Source organism: Hippichthys cyanospilos, chromosome 11, assembly GCF_059441005.1.
Source record: "Hippichthys cyanospilos isolate Australia breed blue-spotted pipefish chromosome 11, RoL_Hcya_1.0, whole genome shotgun sequence".
Taxonomy (NCBI): domain Eukaryota; kingdom Metazoa; phylum Chordata; class Actinopteri; order Syngnathiformes; family Syngnathidae; genus Hippichthys; species Hippichthys cyanospilos.
In genome coordinates this window covers 22064079-22087500 of record NC_142379.1, presented here as the reverse complement: position 1 = coordinate 22087500, position 23422 = coordinate 22064079, and the positions used below count along the sequence as shown (strand labels likewise).

General features: G+C 43.1%; 1 protein-coding gene across 11 annotated transcripts in view; it reads left to right on the top strand.

Moving 5' to 3' along the window:
* st3gal4 (ST3 beta-galactoside alpha-2,3-sialyltransferase 4) overlaps nucleotides 1–13575 on the top strand; it is a 60196-nt gene extending 46621 nt beyond the window's left edge. For all 11 annotated transcript variants that reach the window (XM_088427543.1, XM_088427532.1, XM_088427539.1 and 8 more), the window contains 4 exons: nucleotides 6016–6205; nucleotides 6460–6597; nucleotides 13014–13166; nucleotides 13259–13575. In XM_088427543.1, the coding sequence (XP_088283669.1) occupies nucleotides 6016–6205; nucleotides 6460–6597; nucleotides 13014–13166; nucleotides 13259–13348 (571 nt within the window). In that variant the 3' untranslated portion in view covers nucleotides 13349–13575. The remainder of the gene's footprint in view (nucleotides 1–6015; nucleotides 6206–6459; nucleotides 6598–13013; nucleotides 13167–13258) is intronic.
* Nucleotides 13576–23422: the final 9847 nt, after the last annotated feature.

The window sequence follows — 23422 nt, the reverse complement described above, 5'->3', positions numbered from 1 at the left end:
AGAGTTTCCTAATCACTTTTCCCTACACTTTCAATGGAAAATTAACCCACTGACTGGTTGTCTGTAATGTTTCCTTTTCCAACCTTACATAACCAAGTAGGGACGGTACTGGCGTACCTGTAAGAGATGTCATAGTTTTCCACTTCCGCTACGTAAAGTGGGTTCCACCAACTTACCAAAGACCTCAGCTGGGCCGCCAAACAATAGTCGCTTAGGGAGGGTAGGGACTGGCCACCCTTTTCCAGTGGGAGCTGAAGCGTGGTAAATCCAGCACTGGGCTTTTTATTACTTCAAATAAGTCACAAAAGACACTAGTTCCATTCCCTGAATTGTATTGGGGGAATATCTACTGGCAAAGACAAAAAGAGCTATACAGTGGACCCCTGGTTTCCAATATCGTTGGCTTGCTTTTTTTTCACCTTACGATGTCGACCGCAATGTTTTTTTTGTCCCCTCTTTATGCCATTTTTACACGTTACGACAAAAAGTCCTCCTCAAATATGGCGGTCAGTGTGCTTGCGTGACTGTGAGTCCCTCCGCGCTCATACTATACATGCATCACTGCCTATGTCACTAAAATGCTGGTCTGTTATTGGTTGGCGTCACACCTCCATAAGATACTGGTCTGCTATTGGTCGCGTCACGAAAGCACTAAGATGCTGGTCTGCTATTGGTCGGTGTTTACTAAATGGCGGAATATTAAAGCTTTGTTAGCCTGTGAGTGCTCGAGCTTACCAAAATGTATTTATTGTACATTTTTTCAAACTTAAATTGGTCAGCCATGCGTCCCAAGATTGATAATAGTGTTAAAGAGAAAAGTAAGAAGATGATTTAGATGGAAATGAAGCTGGAGATAATCAAGAAATATGAAGAACGCTAAGCTAGGCTACCCTCACTATGGAATATGGCCGTGACAAGCTCTCACGGCACAAGGTGAATCCTATCTATATTTTTTATTAAGGATGTTATTTAATTGTATACATGTATATTATATATAAGTAGCACTCACTATACTATTTTGATACCAATTGTTAATATGTATGTACAATTTTTATGTTTTTACCTGGAGTTTTACACACATTTGCTATTTAACATAGGTTTGGATTGCCCGCCATACGGCAAATTCGCGTTACGATCCCAACCGCGGAACGGATGAATCTCGTAAACCGGGGCCCCACTGTAATAGTTTCTGAAGGATGTTCAGTTTAACTGTCCTAATTCTACTGCTCAGGTAAAGAGTGAGCAAGCTCCACCTATTCAGATTCTCATGTTTTTTTTTTGTTTTTTTTGTTATTAGCACTCTTTCAGTTAATGTAAATACCTGTGACAAATGTGACTGGCACTTGAAATTAATTTTAAAATTAATTAATTTTAATTAATTAATTTTCAGCAAGCTCCTGTGTGGGTACATAATTAAACACCATAACCTGTGTCTTATGTAGGTTTAGGACATAGTCAGAATATTTACCATATGTTTCTAAGATTGTCATTAATTGTAATTAACATGTCATCCGCATATAAGCTTATTTTGTACTCTTCTCCTCCAATTGATATACCACTTAATCCGGCTTCTTGGTGGACTGCTTGGGCCAATGGTTCGATAAATTGAAAGACTCAGTCTAGGGGCGCGGTCTTGTCGACAGGACCGTACTTAGGATATTGAGTCAGAAAGGCTACCATTAACTTTGATTCTTGCAATTGTTAAAACCAAATCTGTCCATTAGTAGATACAAAAATTTTCATTCAACAGAATTAAGTGCTTTTTCAGCATCCAAACTAAGAATAACAACATCAATGTTACTTTTGTGCATCAGCTCAATTATGTTTTATCAATCCGTTTGATCCTCTTCACTCAAACATGGCATCACCGCCTCTTGTCCCTTTGTCAATCAATCAATCAATCAATCAATCAATCAAGTCACGTTTCTAGAAAGAGTGATGGTGCCTTCCCAGTTAGGATGAAGGTCATCCATCTTTAGCAGGTCGGGCCGGCCCCAGAAAGAGGGCCAATTATCTACAAACTGGAAACCTTGCTCTCTACAGAAACTTGCCATCCACTGATTAAGCGAGAATAATCTGCTAAACCTCACATCATTGCCTCTCGCAGGCAGAGAGCCAGAGACAATAACTCAATGCCGACTCATCGTTCTAGCGAGTCCTAGCTATGTTCTTCTTTGTAATCTCAGACTGCCTCATTCACGTATCGTTGGAGCCAACATGAATCACTATGTCTGAGTATCTAGTGTTGTTTGCACTAAGCTGGTGTCTAGGCCTAAAAACATTCTTTTTAAAAGACAGTCCCTCGGGACTGGAGGGAGTAAAGTTTCATGACGGGAGGTAAAACTAGCCTAAGTTTGTGAAAGATGCATTGATAAATGCTGTCCCCAACTTTGAAGGCACTTTTGTCCGAATCTAGGCTTACAATTTATAGTCAATGTTTAATACGATTGGTTGGTCTGTATCTCTTACAATCTGTTCTATCTTTTCCCTCTTTTGGAATCACTGATATGAAAGCCTCTCTCCAAGAGAGGGGAGGGTGTCTGGCCCTCAAGGTATAATTAAAACAAGTCTCTAGGAGAGGGACCAGGCGCTCACCTTGTACTAAGTTGGAAGCAAGCCGTCCATCCCTGGTGTTTTGTTGGAGTTTAAGTTGGAAATGGCTTTTATTATTTCATCCTTTGTGATAGAGGACATACGTTTGTTGTTTCACTCTGTACCTAATGTAGGTAGGTCTAAGGAGTTTAGAAATTTTGTGATTGAGTGTTCCTCAATTTGGCTCGACTGGGAATAAAGATTTATATTAAGTTTTGAATGCACATTGTATTTCCTCCACACAACTTACGCTTTTTTTTTTTTTGCTACAAGATCCTGAATCTTATGGATTGTATTCTCAGCTTGTTGCTTATTGAGTCTCCATGCCAGTAATCTAGATATCCTGGGGCTTCTAGATTCGCTTCATAATAACGTTGTTTCAAAAGCCTTTTATTTGTTTCCACTTGTTCACCCAATATTTTATCTATTTCCTGTTTAGGATTTCCCATTTTGGATAGAATTTTAGGATCCTTGCAGCCAATGTTTGCCCTCTCCAATTCTCTCAAATTTTCCTGCAGTCCAGTAAATTATTTGGTTTTTGTCCTTTTTAATGCAGTCATTCTTGCAATGAGCTTCCTCCTCCCATAGATATTTGGGTTTAGATCCCCCTTATCATTTTCCTTCACATACAGGGCAAGATTATTTTCATCTTAGCCTCTACATAGTTTTCCTTTGTTCACTGTCTAGATGTAAAGTTAAATAAACCCTCGTATGATCTGTTAGGTCCCTTTGGTCTATCCTACAATTCTTTAATCCGTATATATCCTTTTTGAACATAAAAAAGTAGTCTAATCTGAAATAAGATGCATGGCATGCAGAATAAAATATGTACCCTGGGTTAGAACCTTGCATGGCCCGCAACACATCAATCAAGCCTAGTGAGATTTTGGCCTTTGAGATTTAATGTCAAACTTAACATTATTTGGAATCAGTATGGCAACACCTCTCTTTTTCCCATTCTTATATGATGAAAAGAAAGTGATCCGAAATCCCATTTTCTTTAATTTTTCATATTCAACATCTGATAAGTGAGTTTCTTGACAAAATGACCATTGACCCTCTCCCTCTTCACCTTAGCTATCATTTGACTCCTTTTGATTGGGTTGCTTAGCCCATTTACAAAAAGGGAGAGTATGTTATAATACTGATATTGCATTTGTCTATAGCCCAGACCAAAAAAAAACATCCAAACAAAAAAGAATAGAACAAGCAACATAAAAACCCACGTTGACTAACCCTAACTGGAACAAAACCTCCAACTGGGAAACAAACATTCTGCTTTTAATGGTGAGGGGATTGCCACCAAGTGGGGGCCATCGGTTGAAAAAAAGGTCTGGTGGTCGAAAAATTGAACCACAGCCTTCTTATAAAGCTGCTGTCACTGAGATCTACCTATGAGAGGTTCCAATTCATTTAATTCCTGCTGGGGACTCAGCCGCCATCCTGTAGTACTCGCTCAACTTCTCGTGGACCTCTCGCTGGGACCAATGTCTCCTGCCTACCTGTTGGGTCCTGGTCGTCTGCCAAGGTAGAAGCCGGGCCAGCGATTCCTCCGATATACTGTTCTCCTTTGAAGCAGTGGTGATATCTCCCACCCGAAATCCTCGTCTCTGCAGGTCCTCCGCTGCTTGTGTTGCGTTGTTATACATGACCGGGCCAGTGTTAAATAACCCATGCCTTCGCGCTAGGGGGGTTTGGAAGCGTATGTTCTTATCTTTTAATGCCTTCTTCACTCAATTTGGCTCGTAAGTTTGTGACTTTCGGTTCACTACCGCCGTGAACTCGTCCATTTGTTTTTTAATGTCCTCTCGAAAACATGCAGGGAAGTCAGCAAATTGTTTTTTTCCACTCCGACTGAAGCAAAGTCATCCCGCTATTATTACTTCACTCACAACTTTGCGGATTGATGCCAAACTTTCATTTCCTTTCTGGGCTCCATCTTGGACTGTGTTGTCCCTGGCCTCAGCTTCTCTTTCGATTTCCCGATCAGTAAAATGCCGCTGGCTATATCCCTTTTTCTTGATTTTGTCTCGACACATTATAAAAATAAATAAAAGATATTTTGGCAGACAGACCTTTTGAATTATTTTACTATTTGCGGCTGATGCCCGGAGCTCCATCAATTTGCTGACATGTCTGGTGCATACCGGAAGTCTTATTTACAACAAAATTGAGTATTTATTTTGTAATACATATTATTTTCTTTTATTCCATTGTTCAGCTACTCTATCTTTAAACTTGATCATAAATTAAGAGAAAAACAGAATTTAACTTTTTTTTTTAACATCCTGTGAATTAGTGATTTTAATAATTAATCGAAAAATCGTTTCCCCATGTTTAGCCCCTGTTTGGTAATTTTAGTCCTCACTAAATAAATACAGAAATGCAAAACATTCTAATACATGATAATCATCTACAATCAGCTAACTTTTGGGAAATATTAAGTTTCTCCACGGGAGAAATGAGAACATTGAGTATGTTTACTGTACATGCAAGCAGCTGTGTTAAAACCTGAATATTGACAATAGGGCGGCTCGGTAGCGCAGTGAATAGCACGTCCGCCTCACAGTTCAAAGGTCCCGGTTCAAATCCACCATGTTCTCCCCGAGCCGGCGTGGGTTCTCTTCGGGCACTCCAGCTTCCTCCCACTCCCCAAAAACATACATGGCAGGTGAATTGGACATACTAAATTGTCCTTAGGTGTGATTGGTCGTCCCCTGCGATTGGCTGGAAACCAGTTCTGGGTGTCCCCCGCCTACTGCTCGAAGCCAGTTGAGATAGGCGCCAGCAAGCCTGCGACCCCTGTGGGGATATGCGGCTATAGAAAAAGGACGGATGGATAGATATTGACAATATTTGAGGTTTTAAATTCTATGTAAATACCTGCAATAACTTAAACAAGCTCAAATATAAGCACACGAATACGTGGTCATGAAAACACATTCTAAGTAACATCTTTGAACAGGACGTTGTTTTCTGTTGTTGCAAAGAATTTGGGTCTTTTTCAATAAAAAATTACATAAACTATGTACTTTTTTTGGTCTTTTTCGATAAAAAATTACATAAACTATGTACTGCCTTGCCTTTTAAACATGGCTGTAGCAAACGCAGGTGGTGAAAGAAGCTACTTTTGGTGGCCTAACATCGTGATAATGGCAAACTTGGTGTTCCAATGGATGCTGGCAATCAGGCCAGTGTGTCCCCCGCCTACTAGTTGCAGACAGCTGTGATGGGTGCCAGCGACTCTAGCGAGGATAAGCGGCCATGGAGGGAGGGAGGATGGATGGATAGAGGGAGGGAGGGAGGGAGGGAGTAGGATGGATTTCCTGCCTTAAAGAGCAAACGAGTCAGACCACAAAAATCTTTCTCAAAGGAACTGTGAAAATGAGGTGTGATTTTACCCCTAAATTTCTTCACTTACAGCTTGAACGATGCGCCGGTGAGGGGCTACGAGGACGATGTCGGGAACAAGACCACCATGAGGTTCTTCTACCCTGAGTCTGCCACCTCTAATCCTGGCTTGAACAACGAGCCTGGCACACTTATGGTCTTTGTGCCTTTTAAACAGCAAGATCTACAGTGGCTAAAAGAGATCATCAACAATGAGAAAAGGGTACAGGATGTGTAAAAAATATCATGCACCTACGCAAACACACAGTCCTTTCCCCACACCTTGTCCGCCAGTCATGTCAGGAACAAGCACTTATAGACTATGTTTTTTTTTCCATAGTGGGTCTCTGTGCTAACAGTTGCTGGGACATTACCTGCTGATTATGCACTTGGTGTTGCCTGAAGTTTTGTATAAATCAAGCTGGTGTCCTGGAAATGACTTACCTTTCTATGTTAATATGTGTGCTTTCAACACAGGTCAGGAAAGGCTTTTGGAAGCCCCCTCCACAAATCTGGTTGGGTGATGTTGGTCAAATCCGCGTGCTGGACCCACACTTTTTCCATCAGACAGCGGAGAAGCTGCTCCGAATCCCACTCAGTCCCAAGAGTGAACAGGTGAGGCTCCATTTTTCACTTTGGAGAATCATCACTTCATAAGACAGCAAGGTGAAGAGAAGGTTGCAATTAACTGTGACCATCCAGCATTCTGCACAGTTTTACTGGTTGGCAGCGATTTGTATAAAGTTAATTTGTATACTTAGCCCCCCTAAATTGCGTTTCTTTCCCCTTCAGCAATGTCAACAGCCAATAGTAATGCTAGCGGACCAGTGAAACACAATTTTAATCTACCGGTGACATAATTTTCATCAATGACTAGTGGGTAGATGAGGATGAGATTTTTTTTATATATTAAAGGGAGCTTTAAAAAAAAATTCAAAACACAGAACACCAACTGAATGAGATCTGGCTCAGAAATCCACTTCATTTAGTGCTTGGTCTGTGTATTCTTTTTCATAACTTGTTGTCATCAACAACATGCCAAGAGACACTGAAACACCAGCTCGCCCGCTGAAAGCGGGCGTCGGCAAACGCGTCGGCAATGTGACTTCTCCCACCCTTCTACTTCTCGTTGTTGAAGCAAACTGGCATAGGATCACGGAAAACTCTAATCACGCAACAAGAATACACTGAAGCAGACTTATGACATCCGTAGCCGAGTCCGCAGCATGCACTGCCCCGAAAGCTCTGCATCTCAAAGGGGAACAAACAGAAATCGCTCCCTCTGGCAGTGCCTGTCTCGCCGCGCGTCCTCTCCATGATGGAAGCACCCGAAAAGAACACACAGCCACCACTGATTGCTTTAATGCAGATGGTCCTTTTCATCGTGTACTTTGAGCTGGCTTACAGTCACAAACCATTCGCTGGAATTGGGAAAGTGTTCACTCCAACAGCGACTCGTAGTTTTGATAGATTGTGATAGATGTTATTTAGTATGTACAGTGGGCCCCTGGTTTACGCGATTAATCCGTTCCGTGGTTGGGATCGTAACACAAATTCGCTGTATGGCAGGCAATCCATACCTATGTCAATTCGCTAATGCATGTAAAACCCCCAGGTTAAAACATCAAAATTGCATATACATATTAAAAATTGGCGTTGAAATAGTAAGTGCTATGTATATATAATATACATGTATACAATTAAAAAACATCTTAAAAAATATAGAAAGGATTAAATAAAGGTAAATAACCTTAATGTGACGAGCTTGTTATGGTCATATTCCCTAGTGAGGGTAGCCTAGCCTAGGCGAGGCTAGCTTAGCCTTCTTTGTTTTTCTTGAGTATCTCCAGCTTCGTTTCTGTATAAATCATCTTTTTACTTCTCTCTTTAACATCATTAGCAATCTTGGGACCCATGGTTAACCCATTCAAGCTTGAATTAAACAGTAAAATGCACAATAAATAGTTATTTTAGGCACTCAAAACGCGACAGTGACGCCGACCAGTGGCAGACCAGCATCTGAGTGACGCGTTGCAGCACAGGCTGTTTGACGAGACCAGAAAATAAGAGCAATTACTTAAAAACGCCCGAAGATGGAGACAAAACAACACTCATACAGCCAATCCCTAGGGTCATGACAGTTGTTTTTTTCGTAAAAAGGGAAAAATACCATAAAGAGAGGATGAAAAAACATTGCCGATCATGTCTTAAGTTAAAAAACGTTAAGGCAGGGATGATGTAGACTGGGGGTCCACTGTATAGTGTTTTCATTTGTTTATATTTGTTTTCTGTTTTGAATGGATGTGTTCTTAGGTAACGCATTTGAGGGACCTGTGAGAAAGAGAGAGAGTGGTGTGGCCGAGCGAGACTGACGTGAAAAGGGAAAAAAAATAAGAGACTTGACTGCGCATTGGTCATCTCGTTTTGTGCTATTAAGTAGGAAGATAGCAGAACTTGGAATCACTATTTTATCCTTAGGGAATCCAAAGAGCTTCCTCCTCCCCTTCTCAAATTTACAGATTGCATAGTTCGAATAATCTATATGAATTTATTTGTATCAACAGCTGCAAATAAAGAAAATGCTAATTAGGCTCATGCAGTGTGGTGCAGCTTCTTTAGTTTATCATCCTGCTTGTCATTCACCGTTTTAAAGACAAGAAGGGGAGAGGGTTCTCTCCAGGCACTCTGGCTTCTTCACACACTCCAACAACATGTATGGCAGGTGTATTGGATACACTAAATTGTCTTTAGGTGTGATTGGGTGCACGAATGATTGTCAATCTCTGTGTGCTCAGCAATTATTGTATCAGGCAACCAGCTCAGGGTTCCCCCGCCTACTGCCTGAAGTCAGCTGGAATAGGCCAAATGAAAAGAAAATGAAAAGGGATGGATGGATGATTTCTACCTTGATGACAGGAGTGTCCAGCCTACTCAAGCTGCCATTACTAATACTGTAGGTCCGACTTCCAAAGTAGCAGCTGTTAAAAAAGTACACTTTTCTTGAATGCTAATGCTTGCCTGGGATTGTTAGTGCTGCTGTTTTGTGTGAGCTGAATATTCTATATTTATTCTATCCATTTATCTATTCTTAAATCTTATACATTAACTGTACTATTAGCCCTTCCCGTTTCCATTTTTTTGGCTGTAGTCACGGAACATAGAGGGCCGGCGTGCCCTCGGACTAACAACCTCAGACATTGAACTAGAGTGGAGACTGTAACTGACCAAACATGATTACACGCAGTTTACATTTGACATTCGTATTAATTACAAAAGGTAACAGCATCCCAAAGCTTTCGTAATCATTGCTTTCCTTCAGCCGCGCTTGTGTGTGATCTTCACTCGGAGAACGCTCCAAGTACTGTCCTCAACTGACTGGCCAGGCAATAATAGGTCAATCAGCTCATGGGTACATGACATGTGATTTGTCTTATCACAATAATAAGAACTTCCAGACACATTTTCACCTAATACAGTAATCCCTCGCTGTACCGCGGTTCATCTTTCACGGGTTCGCTGCTTCACGGATTTTTAACAGTGTGGATATACAGTGATCCCTCCTCCTTCGCGGTCTCAGATATCGTGGTCTCAGTACTTCACGTTTTTTTCCAGGAAAAATTAAAAACATTTCAAAATAAAAAAAATCCTTTTAAAAATGTGCAAAAATATAAAAAAATTGAAAAAAGCAAAACAGTTCATTATACAGTACTGTATTAATCAAATAACGAAGTAATATTAGTTAATAACTATGTTAAGAATTCTTCAAGCGTTAGAGTTTGTGACATGTTTTATCTTATTTTGAAATGCATGCTTTTAATTTGTCGGGTCGGGTTGCATTTCCGTTTCCTGTTTTACGTTCTCTGTGCGTCATTCAGCTAGTTACGTGACATAGTGAATGACAACGTAAGCCCATATTTATAGTTTATTATCATTTGTGTTGATAACGCACTCTACTGCCTATGTTTAGTAAGCGATGAATGTTTATTCTGTTTATGTGTTCGTTTGTGTAGAAGTTACACAGTTAGTAGTTGTTAGTTGTTGCTAACCCGCTAATGTCGGCTAAAAACACAGTAAATTCTTAGATTAAGTGTTTATATGTTAGTTTACTGACTTTAAGATTGTTGTTGATTTATTATTCAACAGATACTACATGATACACCATACAATGTGAAGTTCAACGTGATGACTTGCGTAGTCTTTCACCGAAGTCTTGGTGCAGATAACCAGTCCTGAGAACAAATTCTCAACAAACTAAGTAAGATTAGTTATTTAATGAATATACAATAATGTTAATAATGCTAATAAGGATAGTGTAGTGTTAAATAATAGGAGAAAGGAAATAAAATAAAAAAATACAAAAAAATACAAAAAAATACAAAAAAATACAAAAAAAAAGGATTGTTTATGGTTACTGCGGCTATATTGGGGCGTACGTAGAAATCTAGGAACTGATACCCTACTTTGCGGGTTTCAGACTTCACGGGGGGTTGACAGCCCCGATTAACCGCGAAGTAGGGGGGATTACTGTATTTTTTTTTACAGCGCATTGTGCTCTGAATCCTGAATGGCTCAGGGGCTTTACTGTTGTCTCGAAATAAAATATTGACGCTGTACTGTATTGGTTTTTCACTTTATCAATTTATTACAAAAGGGAAGAGGATCCAAAAGCTTGCTTTCGTCTCTCATGTGTGTCTCCTCCAACTGCCGTGTGCGAAAGTGCTTGTAAGCACATCGATTGACAGCTTGGTCTCTGGGAGCCGATCACGTGACTCGTAGGCGTGCCGTGAGCAAATACTCACACACTATGAAGACACAGATAGCAAAGGAGAAATGCGCAGCTTTGGAAATCTGACTATTATATCATTCATAATAAATTTCAAGTGTATTGTTTTGATATAAGAGGCTTCACTTTAATTCGATGTACGGGCATATCCGTTTATAAAAATATTCTTTTTATAAAAATCTTCTTGCTCAGAAAAAGAAAGAGCTCAAGGACTACTCATAATCATTACAATGTGCGGGTTCAGGATGAAGAGGCATAGCTGGGAGTGAAATACACGTGTGACAATGTTTCCAACCTTGTATTACTACAGTATATTAAAATGATTGTTTTAAACAAGTTTGGGGCTTTAAAACAGGTTTTGAGTTTTGGTTTTATTCTATAGTATTGCATTGTAAAATAAAAAAAAAAAAATTAAGCTGGCTACTTCACGGATTTCACTTTGGGGGTGTTATTTCTGGAACGTAACCCCCGCGATAAACGAGGGATTACTGTAAATAAATGAATGAAAATTGTGTATTCCACAATTTGTGTAAAAAATAAAATAAAAATAAATTCAATGATTGCACATTAACACTAGATAGACAATCACCTTAGCCATGTAGTGTACAACCTTAGTGATGTAGTGTACAACCAGTGTGAAAAGATGCAAGACTGAATTGTCAGCACCTTTCATCAGGGTAAAAATCAGCTTTTATAGCTCTTGATTTTGTACACTTTTACTTGACAGTCATGTTAAACACTTCAGCGGTAGTCTGCCGAGATCCTGGCAGTTCCATCTTCCTTGATTGCATTTTCTCTACTGTCATGAAATGTTAATGGAATCACTCTCCCTGTTCATCTTTGACAGCCCAAATGAGGTGCACTTTGATGGTCATTTTGCATCCCAAATCATGAGACGCTGAGAGCCTCGTTGCCTACTAAAAGCCCTCCTTTTTTTGTGCTTTTCTATTTACAAGGAAATTCTTCGTGACATTCACAGTGGAAAGCCATGCTGCCTTCTCCTTAACATTCATGGGTTGGAAAAATGCTTGATCACGAACATGTGGACAGATCTGTGGTCAAACACTCCTGCTTTGATTTGCTCACAAGATAGCAAGGAACAAACTGCTTCATTAAACCTAGCTTGTTATGAGGAGGAGGGAAATATGATTTTGTTTCAGACAGATTGGATTTTGACATAACATTTGCTATACCATCTTCAAAGTTGGCACAGTTGGGATATATCTCCGAATACAGTGCTTTCCACAATATAGGTTGTTCAAACAATGCAGCTTATGCAATACAACATAATCATGATGTATAAAGACTGCTTGGATGACATGTTTTCCTCTGTATTCTTCTAGCTTCCTACTCTACTTTTCTGCTAGTGAAATACTGATGTCTACTTGAGTTTCTTGATGTAGTATAATCACTTGTGCACATAGGTTTACATACTTCCAAGGTAATGTTAGCTTTTTTTCTTTGTCATTATTTCATGGCTGGTCGCCTTTAGAAAAACATCATGAAGAGGGCGCAGCAGCCACACAGTAAGGCTAGGTTCACACTGCAGAGCTTAATGTTCAATTCCAAGTTTTTTCTGAAATCATTTTTTTTTTTTTTTTATGAGGTCACTCACGTTTCCAAATAAAATACCTGCATGTGATCTGTGTGTGAACGCCAAACGGCGCAAAACTATCACATGGCGAAGTCACGCACAGTGGGAGTGCATAACATTGGACAACAATGGATGGTTGAATGGCTGTCTCATCTGAGCCACGATATTTTCAATCTGCTATATTTAAGTTGAAAAAGAGGGGGGGAGATGCAATATTTAGACATGGCATTTTCTGAGTCACAAGTGTCCAGCATTAGCACTAGACACTGACTCCATGGTGCTTTCAAATGGGGTCAGACATCTCAAACACTGGAAACAAATTCAATTCATGCATTAAATGTTAAGAACTACTACTATCAAAACAATACAAGCTTTCCATCTCTAGAAGCTGACATACAATATAGCTAGAAGAATGGTTGTAAAATTACTTTGATTTTTTATTTTTTTATTTTTACTAAATCAAAATCAATAATTTTTAATTGAAAATTGATTCTGAATGGAGTTATGAACCCAAAAAATCTGAATCATATTGTAAGATAGTTAAAGATGCCCAAACCTAATAAGTACATAGGAAATATGAATGTCATATGATATATACATTGTTTTAAGAAAAGTCCGAAAGTTTAAAACAAAATAACATGTGTTTTACTTCAGAATTCGATTCATCCCACTACCGGAATTCTTGCCATCTTCGTTGCCCTCAACTACTGCGATGTGGTCCACGTAGCTGGTTTTGGGTATCCTAAGTCCAGGAACCTCAAGCACCCACTCCATTACTATGGATATGACACGATGACCAAAATGAAGGTAAGAAGGGGCCGTCTTTGAAGTGATTTACATAACGTTTTCCCACCTGTTTAATTAATCATTCAAAATCTGATTTTGTCCTTTTTCTGTAGAAATCTCAACATGACCTCACTCGTGAAGGTCAAACCTTAAAAAAACTGGAGGATTCAGGTGCCATCTTTTACTTGCACCCACATTTATGATACATATGTGAAAGCTTGCAAAAAATCTATGCATTAGGTCTTCTGATTGTAGATGCATAGCCACAATGTGACTGTGGTGTATTGATTAATAACCACATATGAATTGTAAAGTGTTTATTTCGACGTTTGTATTTGTATTATCCATTTCTATTTGGACTCACTGAAAAAGTGTTGTAGCGCGCATGCGCATTGAGTGGCTGCGAGTTGAAAGGAGTAAAAGTGAAAGTAACCAACGTGCTATGGTCCCGGCTCTTCGTTACACACATAAAATACATAACATTGGCGACGAGGAAAAAGTCGTATCTTCTTGATGGGGAAGGAGAGACACATGGTGTTGGTACTAGTGAGTAGAATGGCCCTGTTAGGAGTAATGGGAGAATTTAAGCCAGAAAACGAGCCGTGGTCAGCGTGTGTGGAGCGGCTAGAACAGTTTTTCGAAGCTAACAAAGTAGCCGAAAGGAAACAAGTCGCTACGCTACAAAGTGTAATGGGTGCAACTACTTACAGACTTTTAAGAAACTTAGTGCAGCCTGACAAGCCAAAAGGCAAGATGTTTTTTGGAGATAGTGACTTTTAAAGGGACATTTTGAGCCAAAACCGCTGTTGGTAGCAGAAAGATTCCGCTTCAACCGCTGCAATCAAAAGGCAAACCAGCCAGTTGCACAATACGTCGCGGAGTTCAAACAGTGCGTCGCCAACTGTGAGTTCGGTGCAAACTCAAGAGAAACATCTTGCTGCCTACCAACCTAGCATTTAGCAGTGCCATGCTAAACTCCAGCTGCAGAGAAGCCAATCAGCTCGCCTCAGTGGGCGATGGAGGGGAAGATGAATGCCGCGTCCATGGTATGGCAACAGGTGCCTCGCCAGCAATGCAGGAAAAGAGGGAATTTTCAGTGGTTCCCATATAGGCGGCGGCTCCGGGAGGACAGGACAGATGCACCGGACAAGCTGGCGCTGATTAGAAAGGCGTGGAACACCAGTTGAGGAGGTCAGCAGGTAGGACTTGAGTCAAGCGAACACACCACCCTGCTCTCTTCATCTTTTGACGTTTTCTTTTGGGAAGAGCGCCTACTATTCGGCGCAGGTATACTGCAATGTGCTGCATTACAGGAGACGGCACAAATGGCGGTTCAGACAGCAGAGAAAACTCAAGTGATGCTCAGATTTGGAGCAGGGTTTCACGGTCATAAGCAATGAGAGCTAAGATATCCCGATTTGAACACAAACATAAGAACAGCACAAACGAGGCGGGCGGCAGGCCAACAACTGGCACCATCTTGCCCAAACTTATAACTATCTATATACAGTATATATATATATATATATATATATATATATATATATATATATATATATATATATATATATATATATATATACACACACAACACAGGGTTTTTCGAAATGGTTACCCCATTGGGTCATACATATGAAACATTTTTACCAAAATAGTATAGTAAGCGCTCCATATATACAGTATAAGATACATGTATGCAATCAGAAAACATCATGAATAGAAAATATAGAAAGGATATATTTACATTTGAGTGGCACTTGTTATGCCCATATTCCCTAGTAAGGGTAGCCTAGGCTAGCTTCGTATCAAAATGGCAGAACGATAAAGCTTTGTTCTATTGTGAGTGTTTACAAAACCGGTTTTATAGTGCATTTGACTGCTTAATTCAAACTTGAAAGGGTTAGCTATGAGTCCCAAGATTGCTAGTGGTGTTAAAGAGAGAAGTAAGAAGATGATTTATATGGAAACAATGCTGAAGATAACCCTTATTAGGAATCATGTATGGCAATTTAATAGAAGTGGGTATGGTGAGTTGGGAGGAGGAAAGAAGCGGATCCAATAAATGCAGGAAAACTGAAAAATATGGGGCTCAGTAAATGATTTTTTAACAAGGAAATGAGGCAGGACCGAACTGGGAGCAAAACTGGACCAAGTACCAGACATGTGGATCAAATCAAACTAACAAGAACAGAGACTACAAAGGCAGACATGAGTGGAACAGAAACATGAACAAAACCCCACAAACCCACAACAACCAAACCCTACCAAACATGACAATTGAATATGACAAAAACATGAACTCACCAAAAACGGCTGTCCTGAAGTTATTTCTGTACAAAATCCATTCTTTTATTTTCCTCAGAAAGACTTTCATGACGTTCTTGTAGTTTGTCTTCGCGTTTCATTTCTAATAATAAATCCTTTTTTTATTGACATGGACGCCAATGCTGAAAGTCGGGCCGGTCTAATTTCCGTTTTACTCTTCTTCAGCCATTGTGGGTTTAAAAAAAAGAAGCCTTCGACCGAGCACCTCCGAGCTCAGGCAGACATTAAGTCTGCCTGGCGACACACGTTAGCTGAATTCTGTCACGTTGTGGCATGAAAGCAAAGGGAAAGGGAAAGGGACTCAAAAAACGCAGGAGGACGGAGAGGGTGTGCTCTAACAAAATGCACTTTTAATAATAAAACAAGGCAGGAAAAGCAGGAGATAAAAACTAGACAAAGTACCAAAAATAAATGAGGAACGGAATAACTCACGAGACTAACTCGGACGACGGGGAAGAGTGGAGGGTGAGCAAAGCGGGACAGGGAGCATGAATCGACGATTGAACAATAATCCGACAAAAGCAACAGAGGGACGGTGGTTTAAATACAAGGAGACTAATTACTGAAAACACACTACAGCTGGACGGGGACAGGAGGCAGGGGAACCGGATAGGCTAACACGAGAGGAGCAGGGGCACACGGACAACAGGTGGACAAGATAAAACTAACGAGACTGAGAAAGGCAGATGCAGGGAAAAACAACACGGATGAATGACGAAATGAACCAGGAACTACTTAAACTAAATCCAAAAACCCGAAAACCCCGGACAGAACGTGACATAACCCCCCCCCTCAAGGGTCGGATCCCAGACGACCCAGAAAAAAACCAGACGAAAATGCCTCGCAGGGCGGGCGGAAGGGGGACCGGAGGAGGGCAAAAACGACCCAAAACGAAAAGAAACAGTCCAAAACGCTGTTGTCGCAAATCAGGGCCTTGCCTGAGGTGCAGGACCCTGAGGACTGGACGCTGGCCTCAACGAGCCAGGCCAGAAGAATGTTCAGAATGTCAGATGAAGCTAACCCGGCAGCGAGTGTCCGGAGGGCGTCCGGGATGCCAGACGAGGCAGACCCGGCGGTGAGAGTCAGGTGGGCGTCCGGGACGCCAGATGATGCAGGCCCGTCGGCAAGCGTCCGGAGGACGTCCGGGATGCCAGGCGAGGCAGACCCGGCGGTGAGAGTCAGGCGGGCGTCCGGGAAGCCAGCCGAGGCGGCGAGAGTCGGATGGGCATCTGGGACGCCAGCAGAGGCAGGTGCCAAGAGAGGAGAGCCCAGGAGGTGCTGGCTGGGCGCCGACGGGCAGAGGCCTGGGAGGTGCTGGCTGGGCGCCGACGGGCGGAAACTCGGGAGGCGCCGGCTGGGCGCCGACGGGCGGAAACTCGGGAGGCCGAGGCCCAGGAGGCGTCGGCTGGGCGCCGGCGGGCGGAGACCCGGGAGGCGTCGGCTGGGCGCCGATGTGATTAGGCCACTTAGCTGGCGGCTCTGGCTGCTGCGGGGCCGTGGCTGGCGGCTCTGTGGAGGTTTGCTGTGGAGGCGGGTGCTGAAGCTCTGCCGTCCCTGGCTGCTGGGGACGGACTGGAGAATTTAATAACGGCAAGGGACTGACCTGAAGCAGTGGAGACTGCCGAGGATTGATGGTCAGCTTGAGAGGCGGAAGCAGTGTTATGGCCGGCAGCTTGGAGGGCAATCGTGGCTCGTTTCGGGACCGTGAGAGCGGTGTGCCATGAGAATCTGAAGCGGGCTGCGACTGCGGCGTGACGCGGGACCTTGAAGGCGCCGACTGCGGCGTGACGCGGGACCCTGAAGACGCCGACTGCGGCGTGACGCGGGACCCTGAAGACGCCGACTGCGGCGTGACGCGGGACCCTGAAGACGCCGACTGCGGCGCAGTGACCAGCTGCTCGGGAGGTGGCGGCAGCGCCCGGGCTCGGATCTCGGGAGCCGGCGCCGCAACTGGCCGCTTGGGAATCCGATGCTTTGTTCTACCTGGCGGCTGGGGACAGACCAAAGAACTTAATGTTGGTACTGGACTGACCTTAGGCAAGGAGGACTGCTGCAGAGGCATGACGTCCTGCAGCGTGACGTCAGACACTGGGGGCGCCGGCTGCGGCGTGACGTCGGACCCTGGGGGCGCCGGCTGCAGCGTGACGTCGGACCCTGGAGACTGCCACAGCCCAGCCTGAGACTCTGAGGCAGACTGCAATGCCATGGCTAGGAACTCAACGAGCAGCAGCAGCACCATGAGCGAGGGTTTGGGAGGTGCTGGCTGCGCCAGAGATTGAGTCCCTAAACGCGGCCGTGGCGGCTCTGACGAACTGGGGAACTCGGAGGGCTCTGGCGGACTGGGAAACTCGGAGGGCTCTGGCGGACTGGGAAACTCGGAGGGCTCTGGCGGACTGGGAAGCTCGGAGGGCTCTGGCGGACTGGGAAGCTCGGAGGGCTCTGGCGGACTGGGAAGCTCGGAGGGCTCTGGCGGACTGGGAAGCTCGGAGGGCTCTGGCGGACTGGGAAGCTCGGAGGGCTCGCGCGGACTGGGAAGCTCGGAGGGCTCGCGCGGACTGGGAAGCTCGGAGGGCTCGCGCGGACTGGGAAGCTCGGAGGGCTCGCGCGGACTGGGAAGCTCGGAGGGCTCTGGCGGACTGGGAAGCTCGGAGGGCTCGCGCGGACTGGGAAGCTCGGAGGGCTCGCGCGGACTGGGAAGCTCGGAGGGCTCGCGCGGACTGGGAAGCTCGGAGGGCTCGCGCGGACTGGGAAGCTCGGAGGGCTCGCGCGGACTGGGAAGCTCGGAGGGCTCGCGCGGACTGGGAAACTCGGAGGGCTCGCGCGGACTGGGAATCTCGGAGGGCTCGCGCGGCCTGGGAAGCTCGAGGGGCTCGCGCGGCCTGGGAAGCTCAGAGGGCTCGCGCGGCCTGGGAAGCTCGGAGGGCTCCAGTTGCTTGGGCGCAGAGGCGCGGGCGTGCAAACGCCGTGGCGCCGGAACGGGGGCGTGCAAACACCGTGGCGCCGGAACGGGTGCGTGCAAACGCCGTGGCGCCGGAACTGGGGAACTAACTGCGTCAGCCTGCCGCCTGGAAGGTTGGTGACTATCGACAGCATCAGGAAGGGAAACGACCGGAAAGGGGGAAAGTGCATGTGAAGGGTGTGGCTCGAGATTTTGGTTTACTGGGACAGGAGCTGGATGACGAGGCAAGTGATGAACCCTGCTGTGGCGCCCCCGCCGGCCACCCCGGGAGGGGCAGAAGGCCAGACGGGTGCCGCAGTAGGGTTCTCGGTCATGGAAGAAGGAACTATCGGAAACAAAATCAGAATCATCATAGTCCGACTCAGCGGGGCTTGCGGTAGAATAGAGCAGATCGGCATCTAACTCCTCACGATCTGACTCCGAAATGCAATGGCTGAAATAAGGATATCCTGTTTCAAAACCGAAATTTTCATAGTGAGCTGGACTGGGATAAACAAAATTAGGGCTGGAGCTCGAGCGAAATATAACAAAGGGACAGTCATCTAAGTCTGAATAGTCCGAATCTAACGTGTAATGAGGGGGGCGTGTAGGTGACGGTGGTTGCTCAGACGGAAACGAGGGAGGTGAATAATCTTCACAATCAGGGAAATCAGAATCACGAAAAACATGCGGGGGCAAAATGGTGGAATACGGAATCTCGGAAGGATCAACGGGGAACGCGGAGGAAAACGACGCGGAGAGAGGAGACTTGTGACTTACACGGGGGGAACGAGGACAGGCGACAGGCTGAGGACCGGGGCCAGCAGTGTGGCGGCGCTTTGTACAACGCCGCGGGCGTCCTGCTGGTTCCATTTTTGGTCGAATTATTCTGTCACGTCGTGGCATGGTGACATGAGGCGGAGGAGGGAAAGGGACTCAAAAAAACGCAGGAGGACGGAGAGGGTGTGCTCTAACAAAATGCACTTCTAATAATTAAACAAGGCAGGAAAAGCAGGAGATAAAAACTAGACAAAGTACCAAAAATAAATGAGGAACGGAATAACTCACGAGACTAACGCGGACGACGGGGAAGAGTGGCGGGTGAGCACAGCGGGACAGGGAGCACGAATCGACGATTGAACAATAATCCGACAAAAGCAACAGAGGGACGGTGGTTTAAATACAAGGAGACTAATTACTGAAAACACACTACAGCTGGACGGGGACAGGAGGCAGGGGAACCGGATAGGCTAACACGAGAGGAGCAGGGGCACACGGACAACAGGTGGACGAGATAAAACTAATGAGACTGAGAAAGGCAGATGCAGGGAAAAACAACACGAATGAATGACGAAATGAACCAGGAACTACTTAAACTAAATCCAAAAACCCGAAAACCCCGGAAAACCCCGGACAGAACGTGACAAATTCTAATTGGGTAAAAACTTTACACTAAAACTGCAGCACTTGGATATACAGTCAGCCCCGGGCTTACGAGCACCCTGATTTGCGAACAATTCGCCTTACGAGCGTGGATCAGCTTACGAGCAAACCTCTCGTCTTGCGAGCATTCCGACAAACCAGCCATTGAGTATGTAGAAATGTTCTCGCCTAACTGCGTCAACATATTCAGCAGTTGCGTCATCTACAATCATTAACAGATACTTATGGCGGTAACGTGAACGCTATTGGTCTTACAATCTCACACTGACTGTCTCACTCACGGTGTCTAAATATATTACCATTTAAGTGTAGTGTTTGTACAGCTAAAGGGAAAAACAGCTGACATGAAATTAAATGTGCCGATTGCAGGACAAAGAATTGTCATTGGTTTAAATGTGTGTTTTTTTTTAATTAATTGTCAATACATTCCAACCGTTTAAAAAAAAGTGCGAATAATTATCAGTCAGTCAAGGAGACGCCAATATGCTATTGGTCGATTAAGGTCACCCGGTCTCACTCACGGAGATGCTATTGGCCGGCGTCACACGTCAATCACAGAAATGCCGATATGCTATTGGCCGAACGCCTTTATCTAGCTTGATGGGACAGGATGGAAGGAAGTAGACAAAATGAGTGAAAAACGGAATGTTTTGAAGACTTTGCAAACTTTATCTGTTAGACATAGCTTCTAAAATTACTAGCAGCGGTAAAGGAAGAAATAAGAGGATGATGTTTTAGTATCTCCGTGATTTGCACCATGACTGAAAGAGTTACTGTAACACTGTAAGACCAATAGCCTATATGCGTTGCCGTATTAACTCAAGAGGTTAATCTCTGCACCCTGTTATGGCTGGTATTACAGTGCCATACAATGGTTGCTTGACAAAACTGCATGTCATGTTATTCGGCGACCTCCCGACATGCTTTGGGACAGAGCCATTCTAGCAATTCTGTGAGTTGTAACCAACGGTGAACTGACGCTCGAACAAGCCATAGGTGTGGTGCCTAGTAAATACAACACACACAACCTCCGCTCCGCCTCCACCCAGCTCAATTCACGTCGGGAAAAACAGCTGACATGAAATTAAGTGTGCCGATTGCAGGACAAAAAATCGTCACAGGTTTAAATGTGTTTTAATCAATAAGATGTCAATACATTCCAACCGTTTAAAAAAAAAGTGCGAATAATTATCAGTCAGTCAAGGAGACGCCAATATGCTATTGGTCGATTAAGGTCACCCGGTCTCACTCACGGAGATGCTATTGGCCGGCGTCACACGTCAATCACAGAAGTGCCGATATGCTATTGGCCGAACGCCTTTATCTAGCTTGATGGCACAGCTGGTTGGGATGGAAGGAAGTAGAGAAAACCCTGACTGAAAAAGTTACTTTGACACTGTAAGACCAATAGCATATCTGATTTACTGTATTGACTTCGAGCATTCATCTCTGCTCATCTCTGCTTATTTCAGCACAAGTCACGTCTTTCCAAAGGTAAAAGTCATTATTCCTTTGTATTTGTTATTTAATGCAACTGTACAGTAGATTATGTCACTTAATATTAATATATGTATACAGCGTGATGTTTTTACCTAAGGCTGCTGCGCGCGTTGCACGCATTCACGAATTAACATGGGTCTGGATTGCCCGCTATACGAGCAATTCGAGATACGAGCGTAGCCGCTGAACGGATTAAGTTCGTAACCCGGGGGCCCACTGTATATATATATATATACAGTATATATATATATATATATATATATATATATATATATATATATATATATATATATATATATATATATATAAAATGTAGTTATTGTAGTGTTTCTGCTAAAATATGATTATATCACCTGTCAGTGTATAGTTGACCCTACATGAGTGGTACTTTCTAGTGTGGTAATTTATACACTTCAGTGATCTCCTGATAAGGTATTATTATATACGTTAAAAAGGCTAACATGAGACTTGTTGTGAGATACTTGTTGTGACAGCGTTGGACCTGCTGTGCTTTTGTTTGTATTAAGTTTATTGCTCATGTTAGTTCTATTATTTATTTTTATAATGAAAACAATGTTATCTTCCTTATAGACGCCATATAACCGTGGAGGGGCTTAAAACAAAGTGTCCTGTGCCATGTACCACTCATTTGCAGGTAAATGTAATTGCACTATTATTGTAAATATCCCTTATTCTGTTAAAGATGGTTAAAGGTCAAATCACACTGAATCTGCTCCATTTTTTATAAAAGTTATTTAAGTAATTAGCAATGTCAACAGGTCTAGTTGTAAAAGTCCCATCAATTTCAATCATACCTGTGCCATTTTTTTTGGATCTACCAAGAATATTATTTAAAAATGTTTACTAACAATACAAGAGGATAATAAATGATCAGAAATCATTTGACATAGGGAGCTTGGGGGTGCTGGCCCGTGGATAAATTAAACGTTTATCCTTCATAAAAAGGCAATGTCACCAGGTTCACGAGCTGCCCTAATTTTTGCTAGGAGTTGTTGGAGTAGGGAAACTAGGGAAACGCGCACGTTTCCGACTCTCGAGGACCGAGTTTGGACACCCCCGACCCACAAGAAAAAAAATGTTGCTGTGAATCCACAGTCAACTCAAATGAAAAAGAAATAGTGGTTAAAACAAAAATAAAGGGAAGGGCATTTAAGAGCAATGCCTCATTTTGGATTTGTCATTTCTGCTTCATTTTCTCCCATTTTCGTTGGTTGAAAACGAGCATAAATAAATGTGTGGTTCTAAATATAGATAGATGAATCACCTTTCTAAGCAAGTTAACCAAGGCTTTCCTCCTGTAATACAAAGTGTTTGAAAAGATTCAAGGTCAACTGCCCCTTTTATTTTCCTCCAAGAGCTGTTCAATTACAGCAACTGATGAACAGGCCGTCCGTTGGGTCTTCTGGGATGATTTGCTCTCACGACGTTATTGATCTCGTGGCGTCCTCTGGCGGTCATTCACTTTTCTTTCGTTGTATTTTTTTTTTTTTTTTTTGAATATTAAAGTAAGGGTTATTCCGACCTGTTTCTTCAGTTTATTTTATTATAAATCCGTTCAAGCATGGTTGTATCATCTGACTTTCATTGGTAAAATTTCATATATTTTTATGTATTTTCTATTTATTATTACTTTTGTCACCTACAAGTTATTTTTCCGACCACTGTAAATTTTCTGTCATTGAATGGAAGGAACGAACAATTTTATCCGCGTGTAATTTACTTGTACTGGGTATTGTGTTTTGAAAGTGATGCACAGTACTTCTTTTCAGTACAGCAAAAGCGTATTTTGATATGGATTGTGATGTATTGGGCAATGTTTGTTAAAAACAAAAAAAACAAACAAAAAAAATAAATGTATGGCAAATGTTAACAATATCTGAAAAGCTAAAAGAAGGAAATCATTAGAATAATGGAATTAGAATAAGAAATCATTGCCATTGATGAGCACGCATGAAACATTCTTAAAAAAAGAAAAGTCCACATTTTTCATTTCAAGCATGCCCTAGACTGTGTTCATATGTACCCAGCAATTGAGAAAATTCTTTCAGGT